The sequence below is a fragment of the Theropithecus gelada genome, chromosome 1 (assembly GCF_003255815.1).
Source record: "Theropithecus gelada isolate Dixy chromosome 1, Tgel_1.0, whole genome shotgun sequence".
NCBI classification, from domain to species: domain Eukaryota; kingdom Metazoa; phylum Chordata; class Mammalia; order Primates; family Cercopithecidae; genus Theropithecus; species Theropithecus gelada.
In genome coordinates this window covers 92,312,487-92,337,362 of record NC_037668.1, presented here as the reverse complement: position 1 = coordinate 92,337,362, position 24,876 = coordinate 92,312,487, and the positions used below count along the sequence as shown (strand labels likewise).

Sequence of the window (24,876 nt, the reverse complement as noted above, 5' to 3'; positions counted from 1 at the left end):
AAAAAGAAATAAACTAAGATTATATAGGAGAGCTTCTCCTAACACATAAGGAAGGAATTCCAGAATATAGCATAGACACTGTATACTGTAATAAACTTAGCTAAGGCTGGAATTTAGCATTCTATCCTCGGGTTTTCTTTCCTTTTCTGTTTCCTTCCTCTAATAATGATGACAATAATACTTTACATTTGCATTCATTTCCAGTTTTCAAGTTACTTCTACAGACATTCATACATTCCATTCTCCCTAAGCAGGGGAGGGGAGGTTGGTTTCCAATACATGCCTACTTGGAACAGAGGACTGATCTAAACAAATGTATTTTCAACCACTGGATCTGTAAAGTATTTCCTGTTGACTGCGCTGTAACTAATACCAGTTCCTCTCATAACCCATGCCCATATTCTCCAGAGCGCTCCCACACAAAGAGCCCACTACACAAAGAAACAAGATTTATGCAGATAGCAAATATTATGGGGCTCACTAAACGCTGAATCAATTAATGTTATAATCCTAAGTGCTCAAGCAGAAGCTGACATGGTTTGAATCCCACATCTATCACTTTGTGGCTTTCACATCTTAGATAAGTCATTTCTCTTTCTGAAGTTAGTAGCTATTTGCATTAGAAATAGAACTCTAACCCTTAGCATAATGCCTGGCACATAAAAAAAAACACTCAAAAATGTGAGCACTATTTTAAGTCCTACTTACCAATAAATTGTGGTCCTTAGGAGATTTTCCCCCCTTTCCTAGCAATTTAAGCAACCATATCCTGTCAATTTAAGCAATAAAGAATTCCACTAGCCTTGTGGTTTCACTGGTAGGTAATAGGTAGCAAATAAAAGCAGCTACTACATGGCTAAATTCTAGATTGGAGCTTCCAAATCAAACTAAACAAAGAGAAATGTAAATTCTTTGTCGTGAGAACCATCCCAAAGCTTTGGGATGTTGTTGGGGAGCTCAAGAATTGCTATCCTATGTAAATAAATCTCGTCTGTGACCACTGCCAGAGATATGTCACTGATACAGCTTGACTTGTCCACATTTACCAATGCAGAGATTTCTTTCAAATTAAGAGAAAACAAGGAAGAGAAGATAGAAAAGATGAGAAAATTTCATGTGTCTTACCAGGCAAAGCCAGAGCCACAGTCCCACTTTACAAGCCCCTACCTGGTCTAAAAGAAAAGTTATTTAAAGCATTAACTAAGAGGATAAGAAGCCACCATTGTTGTGGGCTTAAAGTGATCCACTTTCACTAGGGCTCAGAGTAGTGGGGCCCTCATTGCAAATGCAAAGTCCCCAGCTGGGGGTAAGAAGAAGAGAAAATGTTAAGATGCTCAGCTCTTGAAGTGCCAATACCCTGGTCTCCACATTCCAACGCTGGCCGCCTCCTCCCTCGTCCCACCGCTCCCTCCCATTATTCAGGAGCAGGTCCTTCCCAGCTCTGCCATTCGGTGTCAGAGAGACTTGGGAAGCGCCCCAGGAACTGCTGAGATGGAGAAATACACAAAGGCTCCCTTCCACAAAGCATTCTTTCACAGAGGCAGCCGTGTCTATTAAATAGGTCCTCTTAATGTGCATACACTTCTATAAGGAGATTATGAGAACCACGAGTTCACTAAATCAGCCCCACAAAATGTGTGTAAATCCACTGCAGAGAGGAGAAAAGGTGTGTGTGGCAGGGAGGAGGGAGGATTTAAAATTAGTGAAAGGGGGCCTCCACTCTTCTTGGTAATTCCCTGGGGAAAAGAAGGTGTAGACAAAACTGTCCAGTGAGGCTGCCACAACCCCTGGGTTGAGCCATTTGGTATCTGCACAATTCCTTTCCTCCACTTGCATTCTCATATTGTCCAGCTATAGGCCATAACCCTTGCAAAAATATTTCTTCCTCTAAGTCATAAGAAGAGAGGTGTAACAGTTCCCCGTGTGGTAATATGCACCTTGCACACTGTCTCCCAAATCTTTAGAAATAGGAAGCACAAAATGTAACAAGTAATTTTCCAATAAAATGTGCAATGCATTTTCTCAAAATAGATAAGTGAACTGCTCGGCTATATATTGATTAAGCCTCTCATGGGTCATCACACTGGCTTCATGAATGATTCAGCTCTTTACCTCATTATTTCTTCATGATCACCTCCTTCTAGAGAATAATTAAAGTTACACAAAAAGCAAGTTTACCCATAGTATTAAATGGAATGTCCTTTTATTTACCTAGCTATCCATAAAACAAAAAATCTTTCACTCAAAAAGTATTTCCAAACACTTATAAGATATGCAAACGACTTCCCAGTTCACAAAGGGATTTTAGAGACATTTCATTCGATGTGACGACAGCTCTGTGACACAGATATTAACAACTCCTGTGTTACAAGTCAGGAAAGAGACCCAGAGAGATTAAGTGGAGCCCCAAGTCTTTCCTTCCAAATTCATTCATTCATTCCTTCAGCACTTACTGAGGGCTTAGTCTTGGCCTGGGCACTATTGAAGGTATGGATTCAGGGAAAGCAGATGTAGTCTCTACTGCTAAGTATCTCACAAGGGCAACCCAAGCTTAGGTGTAAGAAAACAGGCATCTTTCTAGAGAAGGCTATGTCAGAGCTGAATTTTCAGGGATAAATTCCCTGTTCTCTTCACATCAACATGTCCTCCACGACTCGCCAGTATTAAACTAGGCTAAGAAAAAATGGATCTGATAATCACCTTTGTGCCAGAAGACAAATAACTGGAGAGGAAGCCCAGGCAGTTCCAGTGGCAGTGCTGTCTTTCATACTGATGTTAACTCTAACGATAAGCAGAGTAACGGCACAGCGCTGTTGGGCACCTGGAGCTTATTGTTTCCGTGTGGCATATGATGAAGTGTCAGAACAGGGAGGAGTATATCTCCAAGAAGGAATGTGATGAGCAGGAAAACTCATCCAGTGAGATTGGCCTGGAGAGATCTGAAGCCAGGAGCCATTTGGTCTTGTCCAGTGGCATTAATGTACCCACAGACAAAGGCCAAAGGGGACATGGAGGCCAGAGCTGCTGGTCAACGGTTTGTTTTAAGAAAACAATAGGGGGACCCAACTCCATGCTATCAGAATAAAGGTCATCCTTCCCCGTATTTTTCTCAAGTTATACAAGTGGCCTTATTCTTCAAGCAATAAAGAATTCCACTAGCCTTTTGCTAAGGATAAAACATCTCCAAAATATAGGTTGTTTAAACTGCAGATATAGAATAGTTTCTTCAACTGTCTTCTTTTTTCCAAATGAATAATGCTACCTAGATGAAAACAATGTTTTTCTTCACCTTTTATTCCAAATTTCTTTTTTTTTTTTTAAAAAAAAAAAGCTTTTAAAAAATTCATACAGAAATATTTTAAAATTCATACAGAAATATTGAGGGAAGTTCCAGTTTCAAACCATCTTTTGTCAAGAAAGAACACTAGTGAAAGATACTTTCAGGAAATCAAGTACAGTATATGATTTCAACACAGCAAAGCTAGTGTCTCACTGTTAATTTTTATTAATAATAATAATAATAATAAAGGCTGGATGCAGTGGCTCACACTTGTAATCCCAGTACTTTGGGACACTGAGGTAGGAGGACTGCTAGAGTCCAGGAGTCTGAGACTAGCCTGGGCAAGATAGTAAGAGCCTGGCTCTACAAAAAACAAAATTTTTAATTAGTTAGACATGGTGGTGCCTGCCTGTAGTCCCAGCTATTCAGGAGGCTGAGGCAGGAGGATCACTTATGCATGAGAGACAGTCAAGGCTGCAGTGAGCCGAGCTGGGCAACAGAGGTGATATGGTTTGAATCTGTGTCCCCACCCAAATCTCATGTCAAATTGTAATTCCCATGTGTCAGGGGAGGGTCCTGGAGGGAGGTGACTGAATCATGGGGGTGGATTTCCCCCATGCTGGTCTTGTGATAGTGAGTTCTTGAGTTCCCACGAGATCTGATGGTATAAAAGTGTGGCACTTCCCCCCTTGCTCTTCTTTCTCTCTCCTGTCGCCATGTAAGGCATGCCATGCTTTTCCTTTGCCTTTCATCATGATTGTAAGTTTCCTGAGGCCTCCCCAGCCATGCAAAACTGTGAGTCAATTAAACTGATTTTCTTTATAAATTACCCAGTCTCAGGTAACTCTTTATAGCAGTGTAAAAACAGAGTAATACAGAGGGAGACCATTTCTTTAAAAAAAAAAAAAAAAAAAAAAGGAGAGGAAGCAGTCCTTGAAGAAAGGTACTTCTTTTCCCAGTGCTTTGGGTCAGTTACTCTATAGAGGGACCTTGGCATTCATGGACTGCATGTTTATAGTTTGGACCATTTGAGAGCAACCCTTGCACAAATTTAAGCAGGGTAACAAATTTTAGACATTGTTAGTATTACAGTCATATCATACTGGTCTCTAGATTTTAGGCAGATTAAATTATTTACTTTTTAAAAGTTATTTAAGCAAAGATTTTTCTAGAGTTTTATCTTTTAATTTTTACACGAGAACCCCATAGGATGGGGGTTTTCTGCAAATTAAAGGGCAAGAATTTTCAGTCCATGTTTGAAGAGAGAAAATGTTGCTGCTCTGCACCTATGTTCCCACCAGCATTTGCTGACTTCCCTGAGAATAAAAGGTTATAACTGAAAAAGCATGATACGAAGTACTTTTATATAAATTGTTGCTTTTGGTCTTCACTACAACCCTTTGAGGTAGGGTAAAATCCCTATTTTACAAATCAAGAAATTGAGGCTTGCTGAAGCCAAGTCACTCTCCCTTTGCATGACTCCTTTGTGATTGTTCTTAAAAGGTGAGATATTTTTGAAACTCACTGAAGGGAGAACATGATGTTAGCAAAGCATTGCACCACCCACAAAGTACATTCTCTCCCCTCAGATGTCTGAAGGGTACACACATCTTCTGAGAAGACGGAAACTCATCAGCTTGAGGAGAAAATGCCAAGTTTAAAATGAGGCTTGTTAGAGAAGAAGCTATCACAGTTTATTAAATTAGCTTTCTCTCCCAGCAAGTGTTTGATGTAAATGGCAAGGGTTCGAAGGTCAAACAGGAAGAAGTATGTGCTTTAATTTCTCCCCCCTAGAGGTGCATGAATGTTTTCTATTAACGAAAACCCTGTAGCCAACAAATCCTGGGCTTGGATCAAACAGCCCTCCATCTTTTAAGTTATAACATCACAAGGAGACATTTCAAGAGGAAACCATGCCCAGTCAGACCTGCAGTACCAGAGAGAGGGCTGCTTCTGCCCTTTGGGAATTTGAAAAATATCTTCCTTTTTGCTGAAACTGCTTAGTGACAGACAAAAATATCCCCAAATAGTTATTCCTGATCAGTGGACAGGGTCATCATTGAAAGTGGGCAGGGGCTGAGGTAGAGCTATTTGTACCTCTGGCCAAGGGAATTAGGTACCTTTGCACCACTCCCTTTGGCTAAGGTAATTAGGAATGGACGTTCTGACATCCAGCTTGGTCCACTGGGGTATGTATGAGTTAGGTAATAATAGCCAATACTTACCTGTGCTTAGCATGGTATGCAATGCATAGTAAATGCTCAATAAATAGGAACTAATAATATTATAACACTTCCCCTTTTCCTCGTCCTTAATAACATCCTCCCCATCTATTATCCCCACACAACCAGGACTCTTCCTGGCTGCTCAAATCTAGAAGTGGGGAGTAGAGTACAAAATTCTGAAGACTTAGCATTACATATCCTCACATGAAGAAAAAGCAAACACTTCCTGAGACCTCTGGCATCAGGCATTGTGCTAGATATTCTTACAAACCTCATCTCATTTAACTGTACAACAATGGTGGAAACAGCCCTGATTTTTACAGTAAGAAACCTGAGGTTCAGAAGGATAGCAAGAGAGCTTGGATTAAAATCCCATTTCTCCTAAACAGACTTTTGTGAGTTGGCCTGAGAGTGGGGTCTGCTTTTATAACCCTTCTAGGTGAATGTTGTTCCAGACAACAGACTCTGAAATGAGCATTGAAAGCCAGACTCTTTGTAAACTGGGGATTGCTGGAACTGTCCATATCTCTCGCCTCCTCTGGGGAAGATCTCTGCACTACTTAAAAATGGCTTTTAGTTTGGAGGACTCAACTCCTTCAAAAGCACATCCACAAAGCCTACAAAGGTAAGCATTCCTGGCAGGGCAGTCCTGGGAGAGTGGAAAATGGAAAAAGTCTCAGGGCAACTGGCAGCTCAGTTATAAGAAGGAAATAAAAAACCAAGTTGAAGGTTTATAGAAAACACACAGAGGAAGAATGAAGCATAGTAATTGTTTACAGGCCACTCGTGGGCTGTCTAAAAATGCCATAAATAAGAAATATAGCTTGGGACAGACTAGCTTAAAAAAACTTAATCCCTCAAACACAGTCCTCCAGGGAACATGACCCATGGGCATCCATCAAGCAAAAATCTCCACCATTGCTTATGAACAATTTCCCATGATTTCCTGGAGCTGACCCTCATCCCCTGCTGTTCCCAGCCTGCTTACTAACTAATCCCCCAGTAGAATGTTCACTCCAGGAAAACAGGGCTGTATCTGGTTGACTTTTCTATCCTAGGTATCTACCAGAGTACCTGGCTAGTAACAGACTTTAAATATATGTTAAATAATTATTTAGTTTCTCATTCACTTAATTTTCCTGGTTAAATTGTTTCAACATGAGAATCATTTCTAATATTTTAAAGGTGTTCTACAGTGATGTGAATGCTTTGAGGAAAAAGGCATTTACAGAATTCTAATGTGATGATAAAAGTAAGAATAGCTCAATGTTTATCTACACAATTTTGATCTCAGTCTTGTAACTAAGAGAATCAGTGTATAAAAGTCAAATTCTAATGAAATGGAAGATACCTGAATTCACTGGATAAGACATACAACTTGGCAGGTTGTATGCACAATGTGTATTGAAAGAAAGAATAATGGAGGAACATGTTGTTATGTTAGTAGACCTCCCACCTCTTCATTCAATGTCAGACATTTTGGGAAATAGTAGCACAATACTCTCACTTCAATAATTTATGAGCAAAAACACTAAATGAAAATTCAACAAGAAATTTACCAGGTTACCTGCAAGTCCTATACAATCTTGATTTGCATCAAATAGAAGACAAACTTTTATGAGGAAAATAAACTCAAAAAGGATGTTTTTCATGCTTTACCTCCTTAATAATATTTTACTATGTCATAATGAGATTCTCTGTACAATGACTCCTCTATAACTGTCCAGAGTAGATTTTGTTTTAGTAACTACAAACCTCTCAAAAATCATTTATAAAAATCATGTATTTTAGTTTCACTAACTAGATGAAATGATTGCAGGCTGTTTAAAAACCACATCCAAAAGTAGCAATTCTCTTTGTAACTTTTCTCAGTATCATCACAGAACAGACATAGCCAACCAGAAATTAGAGATGGACAAACAGAGATGGTCAAAGAACTGAAACTTACAAAACACAAATCATAAAAGCATCTACCACCAGCTACTTAAAAACCTAGTTCTATCTATAAAACATATTATGTTTTTAAGCTGTATCTGTAATAATATGTTTATAAAATGTAAATCCCACTAACATGGGCAATTCCAAACCACAATCACATCACCTTACAAAAAGTTGAAATTATATTCAAATATATAAAGTATTAGAATTGCCTTCTAAACCAATTGATTTGAATTCTCCTACTAATCAAATGAATTAAGCAGTTCCAAGCACTATTGTTGATGTAACACCACCATGCACTTCCTATGTTTCATGTCTGTCTTGAAATTAGGTATGGCAGGTGCTAAGTAGATAATCAGTTACTTTTTTTTTTTTTTTCAAAAAAAGAGGAGGTCCAGCATAACCAAGACACTAGCCAAAATGATCAAAATCATTCCCTGTATTCTACTGCCAGTGGAATGGTAACAGCGATAATTGTAGTAAATATTGGTGTCACCTCTCTGCTATCCAAATCACTGGATTGTGTAGGTCATAAAATGTGAGTAGAATCAACCCACTTCTAGGAGGTTTAGGCTGCAGGAGTAGGTCCTGAGTGGCATAAACTAATGTAATCCCATTCTCTTGTATTCCACTAAGGTCCAGTCAGAGTGAGCCCAAGCCATCCTTCAAAGCCTAGGGGGGAGAAAGATGCCCTCTTCTCCTGAAGAGTGTCCTGTACCTCTGGGAAGCCTAGCATCACTGCACTCATTTTACTACAGGCAAAACGAGCCTGAGGATAAACTGACAGCCAGAGGGTGATAGAGCCAAGAGAGTGAGAGAAAGAAATGGAACCAGCCAGAGGGATCCTTCTAAGCAAAAGCCAACTCCCTTGTTTTTGTGCCTAAAACCCTCCAGTGGCTTCCCATTTCAGCTAGAACAAAATCCAAACTTGTTCTCCATAGTGATCCTATCCTCACTCATCTTCCTTTATTCCCAATTTTCTTCAGCGCCTTTGTTCAGCCCTTCACACACACTGATCTCCTTCCCTCCACAGGTCTCTGTATGCTTTATTCCTTACAACAGGTCCTCCCAGGCTGCTACCAATCATCATTCACGCCTCCATTCAAATAGCAGCACCCCCAAGAGGCCTTCTTTGAACTCCATGTTAACCTACTTTATGTCCTTCACAGAACTGGTCAGGGTTCAACATTACCTGTACTTAGCGTTTACATGTTTAAATATTTATCTCTCTCTTATAAGAATGTAAGCTCCTCAAAGGCAGTCCCAGCTCCCAAAGCTGTGCTTGTGCATAACAGAAGTTCAATCTACAGTTTCTTACAGATTGACTGACTGACTAAGCCCAAGATTCTACGCAGGCCACATTGATCCAAAAATCCTAAATAATGCTTTGTTTTTAGCTGCAAACAAGAACTGCAAAACCCACAGCTCTCTTGAAGATTTGTATATACCCTGGATTACACTTTATTATTTCTAATCCTGGATGTCATTATTATTTAAACAATAAAAGCAAATTTCCTTTGAGAACAATGTCATTTGAAAGAAAACCAATTTGTAGTAGTAGAATTCGTCTCTCATCCCGAACATAAAAAGCACGTCTGAATACATATGTGTGAGCGCGCACGCTCTCTCAAAACTCGACAATAAATTAATATATGAAAACTTTTTTGGGTTATGGAAATGTTATAAAACCAGATAGTGGTGCTCACTGCATAATGCGACAAATTTAATAAAAATCACTAAATTATTTAAAAATCAATAATAAACAGCCCAATTTAAAATTAGCAAAGGTTTTGATATTTCACCAAAAAAGATACACTAATGGCAAATAGGCACATGAAAAAAATGCTCAGCATCATTGTTCATTAGAGAAATATTCACTAAAACCACAATGAGATACCACCTCACACATTTTATAATGACTAATATTAAAATGACAGATTCTACTAAGTTGTGGTGAGGCTGTGGAGCAACCAGGACTTTTCATACATTGCTGGTGGGAAAACAAAGTAATATAGCCCCTTTGGAAAACAGACTGGCAGTTTCTTATAAAGTTTAACACACACTTAACATATGGCATAGTAATTCCACCCCTAGAAATATGAAAACTTATATTCAACCCAAAACCACTATTAAACCCTGAATGTTTAACAGTAGATTTGAAACATCAAAAAACTCCCAGCCTGGGCAATATGGTGAAACCCTATCTCTACAAAAAATACAAAAATTAGCCGGGCATGATGGTGCATGCCTGTGGTCGCAGCTACTCAAGAGGCTGAGACGGGAGGATCACTTGAGCCCAGGAGGTGGAGGCTACAGTGAGCTGTGATCATGCCACTGCACTCCAGCCTGGGTGACAGAGAAAGACCCTGTCTCAAAGCAAAACAAACAAAACAAAAAACTACCAAAAACTCAAATGTTCTTTAATTGGTGAATGGATAAGCAAACTGTGGCATATCTGTACAATAGAATGGTACTCAGCAATAAAAAGGAATTAACTATTGATACATACAACATGGATGAATCTCAAATGCACTGTGTTAAATGAAAGATGCCAGACTCAAAATACATATCATAATGTTTCCATTTATCCTTTTCTGGAAAAGGCAAAACTATAGATATGGAGAATATATCGATGGTTTCCAGGAGTTTCAGGTGGGGAAAGGACTGACTATAAAGGTGCAGCATCAGATAATTTTGGGGAGCGATGTTACTGTTGTATATCTTGACTATGGTGTTGGTTACATGACTGCATTTTCAAAATTCATGAAACTTCAACAAAAAGTGTGTATTTTCACTCCCATTAGGATAGCTACTGTGAAACAAATAAACCAAACAAAAAACAAGTACTGGTAAGGAGGGGAAGAAATTAGAACCCTTGTGCATTGCTGGTGGGAAAGTTTTAAAATGGTACACCCACTATGGAAAACAGTATGGCAGTTTCTCAAACAATTAAACAGAATTACCATATGATCTAGCAATTTCACTTCTGGGCATATGCTCAAAAGAACTGAAAGCAGACTCAAACTGATATTTGTACACTCATGTTTATAGTAGCATTATTCACAGTAGCCAAAAGGTGGAAGCAAGTCAACTGTCCATTGATGGATGGACGGATAAACAAAATGTGGCATATACACACAATGGAATATTATTCAGCCTTAGAAAGAAAGGAAATTCTGACACATGCTATACATGGATGAACCCCGAAGACATTATGCCAAGTGAAATAAGTCAGTCACAAAAGGACAAATATTGTTTAATTCCACTTTTATGAGGTGCCTAGAGTAGCCAAATTCAGAGAGATAGAAAGTAGAACAGTGATTTGCTAGGAACTGGCGAGAGGGTGGAATGGGGCATTATTATTCAATGGTACAGAGTTTGGGAAGATGAAAAAGTTCTAGAGATGGATGGTCATGACGGTTGCACGACAATATGAAAGTATTTAATGCCACAGAACTGTACACTTTTGGCCACGACTAAAAGAGTTACTGGGAAATATACCTGAATTGACGAGGAATAAGAATCCAAATTCCTCCCTTAGCACCACCCTTCTGCTCATATGCCGTCAGCCGCCTGGCTTTCTTTCAGTTTTTAAACTACACCAAGGTCCTGTCTCTCAAGATCTCTACAAAGCCTCTTCCTTCTGCTGGAATGCTAGACCCCCTAAACCTCTCCCTGGTTGGCTCCTCCTTCTGCCATGTCCCCTCCCAACGTCTCCCTTGATTGGTTCCTCCTTCTGCTTGGCCCCCAGCCCCTCCCCTGATTGGCTCCTCCTTTCCATCACTGCTTCAGATTCCCTTTTAGAGTTGTCGCTCCCGCTCACCCTTGTCCAATAATGATTTACTGAGTACTTCTAAGAGCCAATCACCATTCTACAGGAATATAGCATTGAACAATACAGTGCTTGCCTGTGAGAGGTTAGGGGGCATGATGAACACTAAAAGAAACAGGGTAGGAAACAATGAGGAAGGGCAAGGGAGGTGCTGTTTCAAAGAGGGTTGGCAAGGATACTTCTTGCTGTTCTCAAGCAAGAGGAGCAGCAAGTTCAAAGGTTCTGGGTCAGGAATGTGCTTAGAGTGCTGAAAGAACAGAGTTATATGCAAGGGGGAGGGGAGGTAAAAGATAAGGTCACAAAGGTGGAAGGGGCCAGATCACATCCAGCTGCGAAGGCCACCAGTAATTCAGGATTGTACTGAGTCAGATGAGAACCTTTAGGGACTTTTAAGCAGAGGTATGACATATCTGACTTACATTTCTAAAATATCTCCTTGGCACTTTTTTTTTTTTTTTGGTAGAGACATGGTCTCACCATGTTGCCCATGCTGGTCTTCAACTCCTGGCCTCAAGGGGTCCTGCCACCTCGGCCTCCCAGAGTGCTGGGATTACCAAAGTGAGCCACCACACCCAGCCCAGCCTGCCCTTGGTACTCTTTCTAAAGGCCCCATATTTCCTTCATAACATTACTCAAAATTTACAACGTATATTTATTTGTAAGATTATTTGTTTAATGTCTATTTCACCTAGCAGGCTGCATATTTTATAACAGTAGGAATCATGTCTCTCTCTTTGTGACAACATAAACTCAAATCCAAGCATAATACCTGGCACACCGTCTGTGTTCAATAAAGATTTGTGAAGTGAATTAACTAATGAACTCTAACCTCTAGGATAAAGTAGATCCATGTATATTAGTTTGCAAGTACACAATCATTTTTGTATTTTTTACATTCCTAAATGTAGCCCAACTTTCTCTAGTTGACTATATTAAACATTAGAATCAACTAATACTTAGAGTCTACTTAAAGTCCTAATGTGCTTGATACTGTAGCAGATACTTCTACTCACCTGAAACGTTCTTAATCTTTAGTAGCAGATAAAGACCCTAGACATTTCACAGTAATTCTAAAGTAATGAAATGGACACATTAAACATAGTAGTAAAAGCTAAATTTGTAACAGTAACTACTAAAAAGTTACAAAGTCTACCATTTAAAGGCTGCTGGGCAATGTCTGTGGTCTAGAAATTTTTGAGTCCTCATAATGTGACACAGACAGGGGTAACCACCAGGACTACGCAGTGTTCTTTCCTGTGTTCTGTGTTCTTTCCTGCAAGAGCTCATGCTCTAATAAGTCGTCTCCAGGATGTTTTACTGCTTGTAACTCTTGCCTACATTTTTTTATCTGAATATGTGCAAATAATATATTTGCCTCTTTCATGGTCATCTGAAATCATACTATCTCAAGTTTAAAACACTCCTAACAAATGTGTTTGGTTCATAATTAGCACACAGGCTAACCCCCCGAAGACTACAGAAGTGGCAAATTTCCCCTTTTCACAAATGGTTCAGTGAAGCCAATTCTGGATCAAATAGCCAAGACTGCAACAAAAAACAAACCAACCAACCAACCCAATCTATGTTCTCCAGGTTTTTCCCCAAAACCACTCAGGGCAGCAACAACTCGGTGACTAACAGTTCCCTAGAAAGGGAGTAGAACAAGCGGCAGAAAGCACTGGCTGTCTCCTGCAGTGGCCAAGGACTGCTCTTGTTCAGGCACCACCAAGCAGAACATGGAAAGGAACCCATTTCAGCATGTCCTGTCTTTGGGATGTCATGAGAAATATAGGCTTTAGAGAGAGCCAATCCATTAAAGCGGATTGTGTTAGGACAAAGAAGGCCAGTATCCTGGCAGAGGTACATGGAGTAATCCAAGTGGGGGGAAAAAAGTCCCATGAAGTTTCATGTGAGTTAGCAAATGATAGAGGATGGACAAGAAACCCAACAGGTCTTTCTACACCTCTAGTCCCTTAGAAATGAATGCAGTGATCACAGAAAAACTCTTAAAATATTTAAATAGCCGGGCGCGGTGGCTCAAGCCTGTAATCCCAGCACTTTGGGAGGCGGAGATGGGCGGATCACGAGGTCAGGAGATCGAGACCATCCTGGCTAACACGGTGAAACCCTGTCTCTACTAAAAATACAAAAAACTAGCCGGGCGAGGTGGCGGCGCCTGTAGTCCCAGCTACTCGGGAGGCTAAGGCAGCAGAATGGCGTAAACCCAGGAGGTGGAGCTTGCAGTGAGCTGAGATCTGGCCACTGCACTCCAGCTCGGGCGACAGAGCCAGACTCCGTCTCAAAAAAAAAAAAAAAAAAATATTTAAATATACAGGCATATGCTACCAGTAAAATGGACATGAAAATATCCTGAAACCATTTATAAATACTATATATTTATATCGGAGATGATATACTTCCAATTTTCTTTTTCAAATATCTTTTAATGGTAATACACAGCACAGTAATTGCCATGGGTTCATGGCTTCTCTGTAACATTTTTTTTTTCCTATATAGAATCCTCACCTTATTTTCAAGTGACATAGAAATAAAACTACTGTAAGCTGGTTAAATTTTTATATACAGAGTCAAGGCAGACTGATGAATCTATATTTCAGCATATTTATAGATCATTAATTTCTAGCAATTCGTTTTTTGAATTAAGATTTTTTTAAAAAGAAAGCAAGAAAAGTTGGCCACCATAAACTAGACTCAGTTTGTGTTTTTCCTTAACATGCGCCTTATCAGCTCAGCCACAGCTGAAGTGATTCCAAATTGCTTTATGACACACTTGGATTTTCTCCTGCTAATAATTCCTCCTTCCTGCCCATGACTGGCAGGCTTCTTCCACACTGCAGTAATGTGGGACAGCTAATTATCTACCAATCCACCTTGCTATTCCATACTTGGCGACTTTTATCTGCACAGGACAGCTGCACTCTCTGCGTTTGAAGTAAAATGTCAGTCTCTGCTAATGCAACAAGACTTACATCACTAATGATGTCTCCACACTTTGAAGAAACAACTCAAAGCCTAATTAAAAATTCAGATTCATTTTCACTGGTTTGCCGATTTTCACTGTCCTTCCACCAGGGCCTTGAATATCTTTAAAAATACTCCATGCAAAAATAAAATAAAATAAAAATCCAAGGGGAAGCAAGAAAAAAAAAAAACAGGGCTGCCGTTTTGGGCTTTGACTGCATCTTTATAATAACTGTTATGGTTGGAAGAGAACCAAGACATTATCATGTACAAGATAAGAATTTACTCCCCTGGCTTCCCCTCTACAATTACAGTAAAGCATACTATTTCCAGAGAAATATGGACCATAAGCTACTTTTTACATTCCCCGCTCTGGTATTTAGGTGTTGGAACTTTTCAAATGATAATTAACTCGGAAATCATTTGACTGTGTACATCTGAAGTACAGAAAGCTACCTTTGAACTCAGAAAAAAAGAGGGCAAGGTAAAGAAACATTTAAACGACATTTAGTTTGTTTCATCATCACATTAAATGAACCATTCCTCCAAAGTAGTAATCCTATTGCAATTTTCACAAAATAAAAGGAGACAGAGAGAAAGAAACAACTTCATATCCCCTTAATGACTAGGGAGAGAGAGGTAGGTCACAAAATCCAATTCTAAATAGAACTTTACCTGAAAATTACAGGTAGAATTTTCTTCTGCGGCTTTTACGTAAACAAACACAAAACAAAGTCATTCCTCCTCTAAAGTATTTTTTAAATAACTTACCTTTTCAGGAAAAAAAAAAAAATGCTTCAATGGTACTGGTTCACAATGATAGTTATTGACCAGTTAAGTTTGTACTTAAAAAAATCCAACAACATTCTAGTAAGTCTAAGAATTTTTTAACTTTCTTCACTGACTCACTGACTTCTAGGTATTTAGCAACTTAAAAATCTAGTCAGCTGTCAAATTAGACCATCAGCTTTAAGTTCACAGCCATTCAATCATTAAGTCAAACTTGCTTTTCAGAAGAGGAATGTATACTACTATGTCAAGTTTCCTTTTCCATTCTAAGAGAAAAATGGGGGGAAAGGGGGGCTCCCACAGTATATTATTATGAAAAGGGTCAAAAAATGAGAGACTAAAACCAAAACATGAGTTCTAAATCTATCACTTACTACTGGTATGATCTCCAGAGAGCCACTTCCTCTCTGGGTCTCAGTTTCTGTAAAATGAACATTTGTAAAACAAGCGGGGCAGATTTGACTATCTCTCTGGTCCATCCCTGTTCTCATAGCAGCCAGTGATCTGTAGATCTGAGAGGTCAGGGAGAAATGGCAGGTCTGCTAAGCCTGGATTTGCACAGCTCCACAGGAGGGACCGCTGGGCAGCCAGCCTGTCTTTGGACCAGAAGCAGGGAGTCCACCTTGCAGGATCAAACTAAACTTGGGGAGGCAGAACCCAGAAATGTAGCAGGCCTTGGCAACCGGTGACTGCTGAACAGCGTCTGAGTCTGAAGACACTTTGGCTGAGTTTTCTAGGTTCTAAGCTTTCTCCAGATTTTTGTTTCTTCTCCTCAGAGCACCTCACCTCCAAATACAAAGAACTTAGGCACAAGCAGCAGCTAGTTCCCAACTTAAACATTGATAAGCTACTGCCAGCCATACTGAAATAGAGGGGAGAACCTATTTAAGAAGTAGGCATGCAAAGAGACAAAAACAGCGTACTGGCCACATGCTTTGAGCCCTAATCCAGTCCTGCCCAAAGATCTACCCCAGACACTTCAATTGCATAGGGCAGTAGCTTCCTTTCTTGCCAGTGTGAGTTGAGTGTTCTGCTGCCTGCCATGTCACAAGTCTTTACTGACATGAAGGATCCAAGAAACACCCCCCAGCTTGACCTCTGCCTATTTCTCCCACCTCTATTTATGCCCTTTCTTCCAACTAGTTCTCTAAACTCCAAAACCATAACGCCATCTTTCCCCTCATCAAAGGTGCTACGCTTTTCCTCAAAAAGGAGCCTTTTGGGAAGTCCACTCTGACTAACCAACTCCTACTTCATTCCACTTTCTCAGGGAGGCCTGCCAGAATCCCTCTGTGCCCTTAAATAGGTTAACATCCCTGACACTTTCTCCAAGCATCCCGAAACGCCTCTCATAACATTCATTACCTCAGAAATTAACTGACAGGTAGGTATCTCAAACCTAACATAGTGCCTGGCACCAAGTAAACTTTCATCTTGTTGAAGTCATTATGATGACAAGTTCATCTCTCAAAGCAATCCATTCTAGAACTCTTCTATCAGAAAGTTCTTCTTTGTATCACAAATAAATCAGCCTCCCCATAACCAGCACACAACCCCTGCGTTTTCTTTCTGGAATCCACTGAATAATCCTAACCCAGACACTGCAAATTGGTGGCCTCTGGCCCTATCCAGCCTGCAGACATGTTTGGTTTGGCCCACATGGTGTGTGTGTGTTTTTGTTTGTTTGTTTGTTTTTGTTTTTTAAACTGAATTAGTTGCCAAAAATTTAAAGATATTTTATGGAAAAAACAGACACCCAGCTTCTCATAAAAAACAGTCATGTGACCACATTGGACCCACATGGCTACTGGGCAACAGAGTAGTGAGTGGTCCTGCCCCCCTTCAGCCTTGGCACAGCCCTCCAGCTTACAACATCCAACACCACTCCCTGCTTACCTACACCTGGTCCACTTCATTCGTTTTGTCTAACTGACCTCTAGAAACACGAATTCGATATAGCAACCCTGGGTGTACTCAGGGTTCCCATATTTTAGCATTTATTTCTATATTGTCTTGAGCCATCCAAGTTGGTTTAGCCTCTCTGGATATGACAGAGCTCTGCGGTCTTAGGGCGAGGCACTAGATGTCCTATTACTCTCAGCCTCCATGTAATGAGGAACCCAATGAATATTTGCTGACAGACTGATCAGAAGATACCGTTTATTAGTCCAGCTCTTCCTCTTCAATCTGCCTGTCTTCTCTCCCAGTTACAGCTATCTTGCTTGGTCCTTTTCTGACTCTTGTGTCTTCTGGAAGAGGCAGAGAACAGGGACAAGCAGTAGATGTGGTTCATGTTGCAGCAGTCCAGTTTGTGTGCCTAGGCTACATGCCAGCCTTTAAGAAAAACAAGGACCCTCCCAGTCTTGTGGGGAAACCCAGGCATGAAATCGAGGGCCAGACAGCACAATTAGGGATAGACCTAGAGGAGCTTCCCCAAAGAAGCTTGGCATTACATCGGGAAGGCTGGGGAATTTGCTGGGCAAAGGTATTAGCGAATTTGCAAAAATCTAGGAGACTCAGCAACGGTTTTATTCAGGCACATCATTGTTAAAAAGTGTAGCCTAAACAACCTCCAAAATATTTATATCTATTTGTCAATTGTAAATTTTATACACTAGTATACCAATATATTATATATATTATAAAACATTACAAATATAGAAATTAAATAAGGATACAATAAAAATGTCATAGATGAAATTATGTGATATCCGGAATTTGCTTCAAAATAATCTGAGGGAAGAGCAAGTGGAGGCAGAGGTAGAAATGAAACCAGCCTGACCATCAGTTAATAACTGTCTAAGCTGGGTGAGAGGTATGTGGATATTCATATGCTATTTTATTTACCTTTGTATATGTTTTTAAATCTTTGTAGTTTAAAGAAATAACAATGACTAGCCAGGTCTAGCATTTTCTTCAGAAAGCCCCAAGCATGGTTTTGCACCACATCCAAAGGTCTGTGAACCATATCTTAAAAACCTGGGGGCAGAGGATTGACCATATTGAAATCTGCAGGTCTACAAATTAGATTTCAGTTTCCTTCAGGCTCAGGAGCTACATGTTTACTACCTTCCAGGTTCTGTGCCCTGGCGCTAAATGAACTGCTCTCACATGTATATTTCTGTTTATTGACTGCTCCTACCTGAAGCCCTGAGCTAGACACTTGGTTATCCTTTAAAGTATATTTCCCACCATCAGCTACATGAAATGCAAAGACATTGAAGTTCAGAGTGATGTAATAACATGCCAGAAGTTACACAGTTAATAACCAACTGGCTGAGTCAAAATTCTTGTCCCTGTTGTCCCTTCATATTTTGACTTTCAATAAATTCTTACTCCAAGGTCCAAGCATACCTAAAATAAATCCCACTCCATCAAATACCAAAATTCCAGAGTTCTGCAAGGTTCCTGCCTGCAAGTCCACTTAAGCTCAAGGAAGGAACTCCTCAAGCAGCAACCAGAAATAGCACCAACATGTTACAAAGTGTAAAACCATCTCCACTCCCTCCCCCAAGCCCTTCCAGACTCAAGTACTATTGGCAGGAAAAACATAATAAGCACAAGGAATAAGGCCAGCTAAGATAGGCATTAGTGAGAAGGAAGTCGAGGAAGTGCTAAGCACAACAGAGACAGTTTATCAGAAGTCATTCAACATGCTTTTTCTTGGGCTAATTCCTGACAAGTTCAACTCAGAGTCATCCGTCTGTCAATGGTCAGTTTTCTTCTATTCTAAATATCCATTTTCAAAAGAAAACAACACAGCAGTTTTTCCACTAAGGCTTATATGGTACACAAGGCATAGAATCAAACCACATTATTTGCACATACAGGTGATTTTTTCCTTCGAAAATGTTCTATATTGTATAATTTACACATTCAAATCATTCTAAACCAGCCCTGTCCTATCATGATGCATGTGATTTAGAGGAAATTACACATCTTACCAAACATGACTGCAAACCAGCTTGCAGTTACAATAGAGCCAGCAAGATGTTTATGTCCAATAACCACAGAAGCTCTAGGATAATGGCCAAAGAAATGAAACATGGGAGCCATACGAAGGGGCACAGGAGTCAGAGTCCTGTTCAGGTATTCAAGATACACCAGCTACCTTGTCCAGTGTCACCAAAGGAATCAGAAACATCTGATGAACTACTGATTTGGCTACCCTTCATGTGTGAAGCAGCAGCAGCAACAGCTGCTCCTGCTTTTAGGACTGGCCTGTGTATGTGGACATTTCACTGAAAAGGACAAGGGAGAAGTAGCTAACTTCTTTGACTTCACCAAAGGGGCTTGGGCAAGGCTCCTCTATGCTCCCACAATATCCTGTTTCTCTCTGTACCACTGCACTAACCTACTGCAGTGTAACGCCTCTATGCCTCTCGCTAACCACCTGTATCATAATGCCTCTTTTTGTGTCTATTTCCATCATTGGTTGAGAGATTAAGTGCATGGGCCAGGCTTTAGTCACCTTTGACTGCCAGTTTAATCTAACCCAAGACCCTTCATAGAGCAGAAGCTCCCCAAAAGTTTGTTGGATATATGCGAAAATGAATAATGCAGGACAGACACAGTAGCTCACACCTGTAATTCCAGTACTTTGGGAAGCCAAGGTGGGAGGATCACTCGAGGCCAGCAGTTCAAGACTAGCCTGGCCAACACAGTGAAACTCCATACCTACAAAAAATAACAAAATTAGCAGGGTGTGGTGCTATGCGCGTGTAGTCTCAGCTACTCAGGAGGATTGCTTGAGCCTAGGAGTTTGAGGTTACAGTGAATTATGATCACATCACTGCACTCCAGCCTGGGTAACACAGCAAAGATCCTGTCTCTTAAAAAAAAAAAAAAAAGGAATAATGAATTTAGTGCATTGCTGTTTTACTGCATACAAAGAAGGGTTGCTCTTTACTTTCAGCTGTAGTCACTATTTACAACATTGCTTTATATCTTTGACACTTCTGCCCCAGATGAGCCCTTCAGTTCCTGAACATGCCTCTGTTCTAGCTGCTGCTTTTTCTTCAATTGGAGTTGAAGCTCCAGTTCTTGCTTCTGGTATTTCTTCTGCCCTGACTGGAAGAAACACTGCTCCTCCCTCCCTCCCAGGCCCTATCCAGCAGCTGTCTGACCAACCTGCTGCTCTGTCTGCCAAGTTCATAGTAAGCGTGCCCAGCCCAGCAGAGTTGGGCTAACTTTAAGGCAGGCGCACTGGCCATGTGCCAGGCCCTTGCTGTTAGGAAGCCTGTATTGTCCTATAATGTTAAATGGGCCTTATAAGTGCCTGGCGAAATGGCTCCCAGAGCCAGATATGCCTTCTAACAAGCAGGCATTGTTATTTAGCTGGTTTACCTGTGCAATCTTATCTCCTCCTCCAGAATGTAAACTCCTTAAGGAGTTGTGCTGGAATATGTCCTTGTAAAAAATCCCCTGAATACCCAGCATAGAGCTCCATGCTCAGTAAGCTTTCAATAATTATTTCTCCATTTGAGAACAACTACATCCATCAATATTTCTCCGTCCCAGCTTAACATTAACAGATGCCTTTACACGCACTATTTCCTTTAAGTTCACAGAGCAAATCTTGAGGAAGAATCGCCATCCTCGATTTTACAGATAAAAATCACCCATCTTGCAAATGGCAGAGCTGGAATCCAGGTCTCTACCTACCCAATGTGGGGCTCTTTCCACTCCAAGATACTGCTTGATAAAAACTTGTTGCACGAATAAATAGGCAAAAACATGTCTCCCTGGACACAGCCACTTACTGCTCCCAGACCTCAACGCCACCATGGTTCCTCTGCACCAGACCAGTGAGGAGATGATGATTAGGTTTTTGACTTTTATCCATGATGTATGATGTCTGCTGCCAGGGGAACAATATTCAGTGACAGCTTTCCCAGCGCACTGGCTAAATTGGTTGGCACAACTTATTTAAAGATTTTTTAAAACAGTTTGTCCATTATTGAAAAGGAACAACAAAAATCATGAGTAGGCAGCCCCCACTGGAGAATTTTCCAAGAAAATCTTCAAGATAGATGCTTTTCAAACTGTCTTCTCTATCAGCAAGTACAAAAACTACGTCATGGGAAACTATGGTGCTGAAAGAAGGCTAGGTTTCTGTTTTTGTAAAATTACCCCCTTGCAACTCCTTATAAGCAGTAAGTGCTGCCACTCGAAATACTGCAAAACAGCAGGCCTGGTTTGAGGGCTACTTTGTAATTTCTCAAACTTTACAATTGTCTTTCAAGAATTTCAGCAGCAAAAGCCATATAAAAGTCTGAACATTGACTTTTTACATATAAAGAGACCTATGGAACATTTCTCATAAAGTGAGATGCTGTCCTGAAAGGCCTGTACTATGCTCAGAACGCCAAGGTCAAATGAAAGGAGTCAATCCCTTAAGCAAGGGAAGACATTCTTTTCCAAAGAGACACAACTGTCCCCCCTTCACCCACACCCCGATCATCTTCGTAGGAAGTCAGACCTTAAAGCCTACGTGAGGCTTACCTCTGAAAAACAGATTAGCTCCACATCTAGAAAATCCAACATGCTGCAGGGAGGGCTATATAACCTACGCTTTAGGTAACTAAACCCACATAATTTCAGAGCCACTGAACAAATCCCAAAGGTTTACAGATGAGAATGTGGGGCTCAAAATCTTTGTTCTAAGGTCAGAAATCTAACCTGCATTCGACTTTTTTTTTTTTTAACTAGTCTAACTAAATTAAAAAGAGACACTTTCTGCAATTTTCCCAGATAGAAGCAAGTGGCAGATCAATGTACAGCTCAAGAAGTAGAATTTAAATACAGTATGTGTGTCTCCTTTCAAAAAAGGAGAGAAGCCACTTCACATTTTGCCAGACAAAACCCTGTCCACAGGAGGTCCGTTTCCACAATGAGGTTGCAAAGGTGTTAGAAAGAGGCCAGTTGGGAGGAGATAAAGGGCCATTTGGGCACAAACCCCCCACCGATCAGAGCTTTTTTTCGAAGTGTCTCTTTTTCAACAGGGAAGCCTTTTAAAACTACATTTGCTTAGGATCCCTACCTGAATGACAATGTGTTGGGATCCAATTTCACCTTTTGTCAAGGACTGGGTGAGAAACAGTAAAACGGCTGTCAGCATCTTAGAAAAAGCCAGTCCTTAGCTTACAAGGAAAAGGCATGGGGCCTTTTTTAGGGGAGAATCCTAAGATTTCTTGTCCGGCCCTAGTGATGGAGTGAAGGTGGCAAATGCCTACAAATCCTACAGGCAGAGTCCATAACTCCAATATATTAAGTTTCCTTTATTAAAAGAGGTGCCTCAATGCAAAACTACAATTCTGTTTGTGCTCTGAATGGAAACATTCACCACTATTTTTTTAATCCTAGTTTTCCATCTATTCTAAAAGTCACTTCACTCCTAAGAACTCAGCAATAATCAGAAATCAGAAAATGCATATGGACAAAATTGCAACTGAATCTGAACCTGAAAGATCGGCATAGTTGAATGATGCATCTTAAAAGCTTATCTATTATTATGCAAATCAAGAAAACCCAACTCCGTTGCACTTCAGGGCCGGGTGTCTGCAAATAAATGCAAAATTACCTTTCAAAATCCATCCACTCTTCAGTCCTCAATGTCACCCTTAAAAATAATCCCAGTGGTCTTTCCCTACAGTAGAAAAGGTCTGTGGAACTTGCCTCAGGAAAATTGTAACCTCGTGGGTTACAATTACACTGGTGTGGGGAAGTGGAAAGAAGGAGGAAGAAGGAAAAAGAAAAGAAGGAGGAGGAGAACAAGAAGGAGGAGAAGGAGGAAGTAGAAGGTAGAAAAAAAGAGAAGAGGAGGATGAGGAAGAAGAAAGAAGTAAGAAACCTAAATCCCAAAAGTGACTTAAACACCTCTCCCGGTGGGAGGTGGAAGGAGTGGTCACAGTAGGATGGAAATCAGAAACCTATTCCAAGAACGCATTCTTGGAAACTTCGATCTTTCGAAGACCACATTCATCCCCATGATTGTTAGAATGTATAAGAGAATGGTGTTAATTTATCTAAGAATGTTATAGCAAAGGTTTCAGGCTGGGAATGTCATCTCAACCTCTCCTAATCTAGTGGGCCTTTATGGCCAAGTGGATTAAAATAACAGCGGGGAAGAATCTCCAGGTGGTTGGTGTTCAGCAATTTTTACTACTGTTGGTCGTGAGTAACATCATCAGGATTCCTTACTAGCTGCGGGCAGTTTTTCTGTTACTCCCCCTTCCTCTCCCGAGGAGGACGGACATGATAAACAATTTGGAGAAATGGGAACCTTATTCACTTTGCTCCCTTTCTCCTCGACCCAAAAAGGCACACACGAAACAAAAATCATACAGCAGACAACACGCAAACCACGGCAGGATATGCGGAAAGCAACAAAAAGAGTCCCCCAGCAGGATTAGAGTCGGGAGTCTACCGGGAATCTACCAGGCCAGCCCCTCCCCCCATGCTCCCGGGCGGGGAAAGGAGCGCGGAGCCCTCTCGGAGGGCCGCTCTCCGCCGGGACCTAGGTGTCCCCGGGGCAGCTGCGTACGCTGCGGCGCCTTCCCTCCCAGCGCCCATCGGTGCGCCTCGGTCGGGGGGACGCGAGGACGCAGTCAAGAGGGTAGGGTGGGGAGTTCGGAAAATCGTCCGAGCCAGACGGGGCTGGCTGCTCTGGGATGGGGACACAAAGAGGGAGGGGAGTTTGCAGGGGTGGCAGGGTGAAAACAAGCCTGCATGGGAAATGGGTGCAAATTAGAAAAGAGGTGCGAGGAAACTGAAGAATCCTTGACGAGATGAAGGAGCTGGTACTCAGAAGAGCGGGGCTGTGCAGGGTCAAGTGGGTTCCGTGCAAAGGGCAGGGGATTCTGCAGAAGAGAAGGGCAGGGGTAGACGAGTGCATGGAAGAAGAGTTGGTGTATTGTCAGGGGGTCTGTACAGAGGACAGAGGGGTCCGACGGGAAGCCGGGCTCTGTGCATGCAAGGAGCCGATGCACACAGTCCAGGGGACTTGTACCGGGGAGTGGGATGGGGCTTTGCGCAAAGGAGAAAGGCGGGATATCTGGCCAGCTCAGGGGCCACTTACCTGCATGGTGACGACCCCCAGCTCCTCGACCGCCAGCCTGCGCATCTGGCTCGCCAGCACTTGTGCCTCGTCCAGGATGGAGAAATCGGCTTCGGCCCCGGCGCCCAGAAGCCAGCACGCGACCAGGCAGAGCAGCCAGAGGGGCGGCCGCAGCGCCCGGGCCCCGGCCGTCTCCTCTTCCTCCGGCGGGCGGGCCATGCTGCCTCCCCCAACTCCCCGCCGACGGGCTCCGGGCGCGGGGAAGCGGGCCGCGGGAGGTGCGCCCAGGGCCCGCTCGGCGCACCCCGCAAAACTTTCTTCCTCTGCTGCAGGCTCGGCTCCGCGTCGCGGTGGCGGCGGCTCCTAAACTTAGGAGGCGCCCGGCTACAGCGCGGGAGCGCGGGCGGCCACCATCGCAGGGCTCCGCGGCGGTGGGGGGAGGAGGCGGCCGCCCGAGCGGTCCCCGGAGCCCGGCGCCCACACGGCCCCCGCGGCGCAGAGGGCGTCTCCGAGAGCCGGGGCGCCCGCAGGCCGGGGTGCGCGGGCCCCGGGGCTGACAGTCGGAATCGGAGTCGGAGTCGGAGCCCGAGCCGAGCCGCGGGGCTCTCGCTTCCTGCGAGTCCCGGCGCAGCTAGCAGGCAGCGGCGAGGGCGGGCGGCGGCCCCGGGGAGGAGGAGCGGCGGCCGGGCTGCGAGGCTGGGGCAGCCACCCGAGCGAGGAGGGAAAGGGAAGGCTTCACAAACCCACACAACTGAAAGAAAGAAAGCAAGCC

General features: G+C 42.1%; 1 protein-coding gene across 1 annotated transcript in view; it reads right to left on the bottom strand.

Moving 5' to 3' along the window:
- CACHD1 (cache domain containing 1) overlaps positions 1-24,430 on the bottom strand; it is a 228,052-nt gene extending 203,622 nt beyond the window's left edge. The window contains exon 1 of the mRNA XM_025358566.1: positions 24,126-24,430. Coding sequence (XP_025214351.1) covers positions 24,126-24,323 — 198 coding nt within the window. The 5' untranslated portion in view covers positions 24,324-24,430. The remainder of the gene's footprint in view (positions 1-24,125) is intronic.
- Positions 24,431-24,876: the final 446 nt, after the last annotated feature.